The sequence below is a fragment of the Orycteropus afer genome, unplaced genomic scaffold (genome assembly GCF_000298275.1).
Source record: "Orycteropus afer afer isolate SDZICR_OR568_19922 unplaced genomic scaffold, OryAfe1.0 scaffold00083, whole genome shotgun sequence".
NCBI classification, from domain to species: Eukaryota; Metazoa; Chordata; class Mammalia; order Tubulidentata; family Orycteropodidae; genus Orycteropus; species Orycteropus afer.
This window is the reverse complement of record NW_006921670.1, coordinates 1,173,010-1,182,415: the sequence shown is the minus strand read 5'-3', so window position 1 is coordinate 1,182,415 and position 9,406 is coordinate 1,173,010. Positions and strand designations below refer to the sequence as shown.

Below are 9,406 nucleotides of genomic sequence, written 5' to 3'. Positions count from 1 at the left end.
CATAGCAAACGAGGCAGTTGTTCACGGAGGCAATTTGCCACACATCTGCTTCTTCCTCCTATTCCCGACCTTCCCTTCTTCCTCTTTTGCTCCAGGTGAAGAGAGAGACCTATTGTGCCTTGGGTGGCCTGCCCTTGGCTTTGTTATCACTGTGCCTTTGCTTACACTGATCCCCCTGACCTCCCTGCCTGAGCTAAGTTCCCATCTAAATCTTATCCATCCTTTGAGGGCTGCCTCAGACACCACCTCCAGGAAGACTGCCTGGTCCTCCCAGCACTTGGGACTTCTCCTGGGCCATGGCACGTCTTGCCTTGTGGCAGGATGGCGGTCTGCATGGCTGTCTCTGGCCATGGGGACTGGTCATACTCATTCAGGAAAACAAGCCTCTCCCCCAGCTGTCAGGCCTCATGCCTGGTTTGTGGACATATAAGTCGGGGTGAAGAGGCTGGAGTCCAGTGGCCTGGCTGCCTTCACCCAGGTCCTATATTAAGTCTTCTCCACCTCATGGAGTGGGGAAGCCCCAAACCCACTGCAGTTGAGTTGATTCCAACTCAGGGACCCTATAGGACAGAGTAGAACTGCCCTATAGGGTTTCCACGGCTGTAAATCTTTACGGAAGCAGACTGCCACATCTTTCTCTCATCTTTCACCACCAGGGCTCCTTAGAGAAGCCCACTAACCACGTAATTCTCACCAAGTCATATTTTTGTCCTATTCTACAGACATTAAAAGAGCTCAGAGAGGTGAAGTAACTTGTCCAGAGTCACACAGCCAGTGAGTGGCCCAGTTAGGAACTGAACATTGGTATGTGTGGCACAAAGCCTAGGATTGTCCCTTGGGTGATGTCCTGAGAAAACAGGCTGTGAAGTGGCCTGCCATGTAGCTGGCCTCCATAGGAGGGTGATTTGAAAGGGGTGGTTTTCCTTTCCTCCTTCCATAGTCCTACTATGGGGCAGGCCCACAGTCAGCCCAGGTTAGTTCATTGGCCATTTAGTAATTTCTTATGTCAAATTAACAGACATTTATTGAGCATCTACTGTGTGTCAAGCACTAGGAAACTGGTGATGAAAAAAAAATCTGCCTTGTTCTTTTTATGAGAAAGATAGTAAAATATACAGCAGAGAAGGGGTCCCAGGAGGGGCAGGGCTGAAAGGCTGGGAGGGAAGAAGGGGAGAAGGGTTTACAATTTAAATAAGGTGGTCAGGGAGGGCCTCTTGGAGGAGGTGACATTTATGTAAAGACCTGAAGGAAGTGAAGGAGTGAGATGGTGAGGATTTTGGGGACAGAGAACCCCAGGTGCAGGGAGCAGCAAGGGCAAAGGTCCTGGCCAGAGCAGCCAGGAGCCCAGGGAGTTTGGAGGGAGCTGAGGAGGGGAGTGAAACATGGGGTAGTCACTGGGGCCTTGGAGATGGGTGTACAATCTTTGATGCTTGTTCTAGGGGAGATGGGAGCCCGTGCAAGTTTTGAGCAGAGAATGTGACTGATCTCATGCTAAATGTTATGAAGATAGTGTCTGGGGAAGGCCTGTCCCTGCCCCCTGGCTGGGCTGGGTAGCAATCGAGACTGCCACAGGAGATGGGACATGGAGTAGTCACGGCTGGACAAACGCTCTTGGGGGACCTCCTGTGGCCCAGATGAGGGACCAAACACCTGGTTTCAACTTTCCATGTTACTGAGTTGCTGGATCATCTTCCCTCTGCCTTAAGTCCCCAGCTATAGAGTGGGAACAATGCTACCAGCGCTGTCAAGACCAAAGGAACTACTGTGGGAGCCCTGGAGTTTGCAGGAGACATCAGAGAAGGCTTCCTGGAGGAGAGAGCATTTGCACTAAAGCCTTAAAGTCCAAATAGATTTCAGCCTGGTGGAGGGGATGCGTGCGAGGGCAGTGGAGGAAGAGGAAGAGCTTCAGGATGAGGAACAGTGTGAGCAAAAGCCGCAGGCTGGGTAGAGCAGGACGCGTACAATAATCGAGGTTGAGTGCAGCCAAGCTGACAGGTCTCTGGGGAGTGGGAAGGCTGGAGGGCCCCTCCCTTCCGCCCCTGCACAGAAGGTTTGTTGTCACCCCTGCCCCCACTGCAGCAGCTGGCAGGGCCAAGGCTGCCCCTTCAGCTGGCGCCTCTTTTTGAGTCACCTCTGGGGCTCCCTGGGCCGGCCCCGCCCCTCGGGACGGGGGCGGAGCCAAGCGGCCCCAGAGCCGGCAGCGGAGGCCAAAGGGGCAGGTGGGGGCTGGCAGCAGGCGGGCTGTATGGCTCAGCCTCAGGGCCCCAGAGCACCAGCCCCCTGGCCTGCCCCTGATGCTGACCAAACTTTGGCTTCTGCCGGGACTCCCGCCTGAGCAGCCCCGCCTACCCGTCCGTGTGGGATTTGAGGGCTGAGCTGCGTGCAGACCCCGGGCTGATGCAGCGCCGGCTCCTTCGGGTCCTGGCCGGAGTCCTTCTCACCCTCCTGTGCACGGGGCTCCTGTCCCTGCGGTACCACTCAAGACTATCCTCCCAGGGGGCGTGGGTGACCCCCGAGCCCAGCCTGCCGAGCCCAGGGCACCCGGAGCTGCAGATACACAATGTCTTCATTGCCATCAAGACCACCCGGGCCTTCCACCGCTCACGCCTGGAGCTGCTGCTGGACACGTGGGTCTCCAGGACCAGGGAGCAGGTGGGCGTGGCTCATGGAGGCCTTTCCCCTGGGCTGGGAACGCTGGTGGCCTCGGCCACCTGCCCCATCTGGGCCCATCTTCCCACTCCTCCACCCCAGGCTCTGTGCCCTGGCTTTGGGGCCCGCCCGCAGCTCTCCCTGTGCCCTCGCTTGTCCTGACGCCAGGTGTTCCTCAGGCCTACGGTTCCATCTCTCTCAAGGGTCAGTCAGGCTGGGCCCCTGCCCTGGGCTCCTGGGGCCCTCCAGGGGTTTCCCTCTATTTCTGCTGCTGCCTCTGCCCAGCCTGGCCCTGGGGACAGCAGTGGGTACTGTGGACCTGAGCCAAGGCCCCTGAAAGGTCCCGACCCAGGCCCCAGACACTGACCTTCCGCTCTGGCTCTGAGGGTGGAGATGGGGCCATGTGGGGAGAGTGGCCACGTGGGCACCTGTCAGCCCAGCTCCCATGCCTTTGCTGCCCAGGCTGTGCCAGGGGAACAGGCGTCTCACCTCCTGTGCTCACTTCCTGCGGGGCTGTTTCTGAGGGTGGAGAGGAGGCTGCGTGTGCTGGGACAGTGGTAATAATCCAGGTGGGCATGAGGGGGGCTGGAGGCCTGGCACATGGATTGTGTTGTGAGTGTATGCATGTGTGTTTGTGAGTGAATGTGCGTGTGTGTGAGTGTGTGTGACTGTGTGTGTGAATGAGCATGATGTATCTATGTGTGACCAAATGTGTGTTTGAGTGTGTGTAAGTGTATGAATGTGTATGTTTGTGTGAGTGAGCATGTGTGTGAGTATATGTGCATGACTGAATGTGTGTGAGTGTGAATGTATGAGTGTAAGTGTATGAGTGTGTGTGAGTGTATGAGTGTGTGTGACTGTATGAAGGTGTGTATGAGTGTGTGCATGTGAGTGAGCATGTGTGTGTATGTATGACCAAATGTGTGTATGAGTGCATGTGTGTATGACTGTGTGTGAATGTATGAGTGTGTGTGTGACTGAATGTGTGTGTGAATGTATGAGTGAGTGAGCATATGTGTATCGTGTGACTGAATGTATGTGTATATATGAGTGTGTGTATGAATGTGTGTGACTGTGTGTGTGAGTATATGGTTATGTGAGTGAGCACGTGTGTGTGTGAGTATATGTGTGTGACTGAATGTGTGTGAATGAGTGTGTGTGTGTGTGTGAGTGCATGTGTGTTTGCTCATGTGCATGGAGCCAGAGTGTCACTGTTCGATGTGCGGCGACAAGGAGTGGGTGATGACAGCACGCATGTGGCTTATGCCTTTCAGAGGAGACAGCTTTGGCAAGCTGAGTCCCCTGCAGCCCTCCCTCTCACCACACCCACTGTCCTCCTTAAACAAAGCTAGCCGATTTGGGGGTATTAGGGACCGTCTCTGGGGGAGGAGGTTGGGTGCATTTACACACACACACCATCCCCCACTTGGGCAGCTGGCTCAGTGGGAGGAAATGACTGAGCCTTTCGAGGGGGCTGGGGGCTCCTGGGACATTAAGGAGAGGAAGGGGGTGTCTGGAATCAGTCGGGGCCCCTGGGGAAGGGGCACTTCCCCCAGGTTTCCTGGCACCCCTTTGCACCCTGGATTAAGCCTTTACCAGCGGGGGCCCCCAGCTCCCCAGGCTCTTTCCTGGGGCCCCACAGAGCTTCTCAAGTCAGAGAGGTTCTGGTTCTGCCCGGAAGCCACTAAGCCCGGCCCTCCCCGCAGACCTTCCTGTTTATGGTGACTCTGTGTACACCCGGGAGCATGGCCTCGTGGTCCAAGGCCCTTCATATCTTGTCTTTCCCTGGCCCCGCATGAGGAAACTGAGGCCAGAGAGGAGGACATACTCTCTAGGGTCACCCAGAAAGCCTGAGTGGGACCAGGCCTGAGTGGCTCACCTGCTGGGGTTCGTCCTTCTTTGGGAGCCCAGAGTTAGCTGGGCCAGCAGGACTAAGCCTGCAGGGGAAAGGCAAGCCCTGAGCCCCTTCTCTGCCCCACCCCGAGCCCTGCTTAGGCCCCCTAATCTAGGCTCCCTATGCCCCATCTCTCCCTGCCTAGCTGGTAGGGTATGGGTCTTCATTAGGACTCCATCCCAGTCCCCGCCTCTCTACCCCCATACCATCCAGCTGCCCAGTCAGCCAGGGGGTAGCTGTCAGCTGCTCAGCATCTGTTGGTGGGCGCCGTCTAGGTGATTCTGACTCCTGGTGACCCTGTATGACAGGGTAGAACTCTCCCATAGGGTTTTCTAGACCGTAATGTCCACAGGACCTTTTGCAGGACTTTCTCCCTCGGAGCCGCCGGTGGGTTAGAACTACCAGCATTTGGGTTAGCAGCTGAGTGCTTAACCGTTGCCCCACTAGGAAGTTGCATATCAGACCCTTCACTCTATTTAACAGCCGGAACAACCCCAGTGACAGGTGTGGCTCATCCCCTTTGACAGGTGAGGAAACTGAGGCTTGGTAAGGTTAAGCAGAGAGAGGTGATCAGCACTATGAATCTTGTTCTTAAAGGCATCTTTGAAAGAGGATACTCAGATGGAAGAAGTGGGGGGACGGGGACCCCATGTGAGCTCCCGTTGTCTCCCACCCTTTGGCTCATCTCTCTGTGACTTTAGTTAGGGTCCTCCGTGTCCCCATCTGCACACATCACACGGAGGTCTCTGGGCTCTGCCATCAGGAGCAGCCCTGAGCTGGTTAACTCCGGAACTGGCACCGGCCCCAGCTGGTTAAGGGCGGCAGTGGCAGGTGGGCCTTTGTGGCAGCGGGCTGGGGCTCGTGTGCGGCTTTTGTCCCCACTGAGGGGGTGGGCTGGAGGCGTGTTTTCTGCTCAGGGGGTGGGTGGCAGCACCATACCACCCTTTCTCTGCAGCAGATGGTCCCTGGCGACCCCCTCCCCTGACCCCAGGAGGCTGCCTGCCCCTTTGTTTTCCTGCTGCCTGTGAGAGTTTAACTATTGTTAGATCCCCGCCTTAAACAAAACAAAAGCAGCCCCCAGCTCCCAGGAGAATCGCCTGCCAGCTACTCTGCAGCACCTGCCTAGGGGCTCCCAGGGATGGAGACCACCAGCCTCAGGGTCCCTCTGCCCCAGGGATCGGCCAAGCGAGCCCTGGCCCCTCCCTCTCTACATCTGCCTTCCCGCCACAACCCCCCACCTCCCACTTGTTTATTACGATTAGTTTCTCATAGACAAGCATTCCCTGGCCCATGGGAGCCATGCTTGAATTTGAGAAGGTACAACTCTTTGGTGACAAAAGTTTATCAGGCAGCTGGAGAAGATAGGCCTAGGATTCCTCAGGGGCTCTGTTGAAACAGACTTGAGGCCAGGGGAAAGTCAGAAGCAGGGACACCAGGCAGGAGGTGACAATGGTGGGTTGGACCACAGGGTGGCTGCACCTGAAGGTTGGGGTGACAGAATTTGTTAACGGAAGGGTGTGTGGTGAGAGAAGGGGAGGTGCCATGGGCAGGTGACTTTAAGTGGTGCTGCCGCTTGCAGAGATGGGGAAGACCAGGGAGGAGAGGCCTGGGGCTCAAGGGTGAGTCTGGGGCTGGAGGTGTCAAGGTGAGAATTGCCCAATTATTACTGGTGCTTAAAGCCGGGAGACTGGGTGGCATTACCAAGGGAGGGGCCAGGATGGAGAAGACAGGACCTGGGCTCCAGCTGCCAACATTTTCCCCATGGCAATCTGGGGACCCTAGGGTTAGCTACATCTGATGGTGGGAGACAGACCCAAGGGAGAAGGACTCAGAAGGTGGACACAGCTAGGCCTTTCAGAGGGGCGCCAGGTGCCAGGACAGGGAGCAAATAGGACCAGGCCTGTGTCCTCCAGGATGTCAGCAGCTGCTGGTGAGACCAAGAGATAAATTTCTCTGCTCAAATGGCCACTGTTTATAGGAGGAATAAGAAGCTGGGGAGTACATGGGGAGCACGTGGCAGCCCTGGGAGTATCAGGGAAGACTTGCTGGAGGAGGTGATGCCTGATCAGGGAGTTAGAAGATGGGGAGGCAGTGTTCTAGAAAGAAGGTGCAGCACGTGCAAAGGGGGGCATCTGGGAGAGTGAGTGGCATGTTTGGGGAACTGAAAGACCTTCCTGCTTAGAGAAGCCCCGGCCTGGGGTGGGGCAGGAAATGATGAGATGAGGCTGAGCAGGCAGCAGGGGCCACCACGGTGGCTTTCACTGGCCACACTTAGGAGGCTGGGCTTTATCCCAAAGGCAGTAGGATGGTGGCAGTAGGAATAACTTTAGGGGTCCCCTGCCTTAGGGGCCCTTCCCATGTGCTCCCCAGCTTCCTGTTCCTACAGTGAACAGCAGCCACTAGAACATACAGACAGGAAAACAGACCTGAGGGGATAAGGCAGGGTCTTTAGAGAGAATACTGTAGTGGCTTAGAAGGCCCATGGCTTCCTTCCTTCCTCTCTTCCTCCCTCCCTCCCTCCCTTCTTTTTCTTCCGTTGTTGAGAACACACCAGCAGGACATACACGAATTCAACAATTTCCACATGTGCAGTCTGTAACACTGATTACATTCTTAGAGTTGTGCAACCATTCTCACCTTCCTTTTCCTAATCGCTCCTTTTCCATTAAAGTAAACGCACTGCCCCAAGCTTCCTATCTAACCTTTCCAGTTGCTGTTGTCAATCTGATCCCACCTTGATCAGTCTTTAAAAGGGCACACGGCTCCAGGCCAACATCCTTTACTAGTTAAGCTAAACCACTGTTTGGTTTCAAGAAGACTTCAGGGAAGATTTTTGTTTACGATTTGGAGATTATCTCAGGGCAACAGTTTCCAGGGTTCACCCAGCCTCAGTGGCTCCAGAAAACCTAGACTATGAGAATTTGAAATTCTGTTCTGCATTTTCACCCCTTTTGATCAAGATTCTTCTATAGATTCTTTGAATAAAACGTTCAGTAGTGGTAGCTGGGTGCTATCCAGTTCTTCTGGCCTCACGGCAAAGGAGGCAGTTGTTCATGGAGATAATTAGCCATGCTAATCATCCATTTTGTCCTATTCCTAACTCTCTTTCTTCCTCTGTTGCTTCAGGTGAATTGTTGCACCGTGAATGGCTTTTTCCAAGCTTTTAAGACCCCAGGCACTATGCTGTGAACTAGGAGGTAAAACAGAAGCACTAAAACTGACATTAGGCCACTGTTCTGATTACCTAATGCCACTCTGACAGGAATATACCACAAATGGGATGGCCTTAACAAACAGGAGTTTATTCTTACAATTGGAAGGCTTTAATTCAAGTTCAAAGTGCCAGGCTCTAGAGGCTGGGTGAAAGCCCCTCAACCTTGGGGTCCAGCTCTGCCTCCTGCTCCTGGCCCACTGGAGCTAGAGGCGTTTTCTTCACTCAGACAGCTGCTGGGGGCTGAGACTGAGAAATCCAAAGGTTGACAAGTAAAAAGGCACAGTCCCGATGTTACCAAACCACAGCAGGCCATTAACTTAAGTCCTTTGTAAGTCCCAAGGTCAGCAGAGTATGGCAAGCTGCTGAACAACAACACGGCTACATGCAGGGTCCAAGTGTGCCATAGGCTAGAGACCATTCCCAAGGCTTCTCATTATATACAGGAAACAGACCACATCCCAAAGGCAGCTACTCAGTTGCTTGTGGTAGATCCCACCATGGCATTGATTGCCAGTCTCATCATGGAGAATAACTACCACCAGCTGCCCAGCCACTCAACCAGGCCCAGCCAAACTGACACACAAACATAACTACCACAGCCACTTAACTGGAATGTCCCATGAAACCATGATCCTAACCCTCCAAAGCAAGAAACCAAATCCCTTGAGGTGTTGGTTGTACATAGCTGGTCATGGGTTTTTGGGGAAACAGGCCTTCTTGCCTCTCATCTCTCCCTATGGCCAGCCCTGTCTTTTGTCCTTCTGGTCTCCTATGCCTCAGTTTCCCCTGACATAGGAGCTGAGCCTGGCTTCGTTGTCCAACTCTTCCTTGTTCTTTCCCACATACTCTCTTGTTCACTCTCATAGTCACCTCAACCCCCATTTTATAGATGAACAGAGTGAGGCTCAAGACGGGGGCTGCCTGCTCTGAAAGACTGGAAAGGAGGGAGAGATTTGTGGGTGAGCAGAGAGGGGTACTGCAGCCGGACGCTCTGAGCTTGGAGGGAGCACAGGGCTAGTTCATGGGTGTGGCCTGAGCAGGAGATGGGGGAGTCCAGGGGCTTGAAACAGACAGAAAGCCTTCTCCTTGGTCCTCACTTGGAAGAGGTTTTAACATTTTTCTAGTCAAAGGGTCAGGGGAAGTCTTTGATGTGCTCAGTGGACAAGAGGACCTGTTTGGGCACCAAGAGGTGACGCTAGGCTGGCTGAAGAGTGGGTGTCACTCCCATCCGGGCCTTGGCACGCTGCTGTCTCGTTTTTGTCACTGTTTCCTCCTCTCTCTCCTGATTCTCTCAACCATCAGGTCCTCACTTCAGAGGGGTCAGTCTCCCCAGTGGGGCCGTTTCCCCACTGCTGACATGACATGGTTTTTGCCCTTTCTCTACACCTCTTTTTCTTTGTTACTATCACTTAACAGCAGGCTGATCCCAAGTTAGAGCAGGGGTTTTGGGGTCAGATGGCCTGGATTTGAATCCTTGCTCTGCCACTTACTAGCTGTGTGACCTTAGGTAAGTCACTTCACCTCTCTGGGTTTCTGTTTTCTCACCTGTGAAATGAGGATAATGAACTCTAGAGCATATGAAAAGCACTTACCACTAAGCCTAGCTCATTTCATAATCACTGTTACTATTTTTTTTATTTTTATTTTTT

At 54.0% G+C, this 9,406-nt stretch overlaps 1 protein-coding gene across 1 annotated transcript in view; it reads left to right on the top strand.

Annotated features, from left to right (window-relative positions):
• The first annotated feature begins 2,397 nt into the window (after positions 1-2,397).
• Positions 2,398-9,406, top strand: part of MFNG (MFNG O-fucosylpeptide 3-beta-N-acetylglucosaminyltransferase) — a 24,578-nt gene continuing 17,569 nt past the window's right edge. Inside the window, exon 1 of the mRNA XM_007941639.1 lies at positions 2,398-2,652. Within this exon, the coding sequence (XP_007939830.1) occupies positions 2,398-2,652 (255 nt within the window). The remainder of the gene's footprint in view (positions 2,653-9,406) is intronic.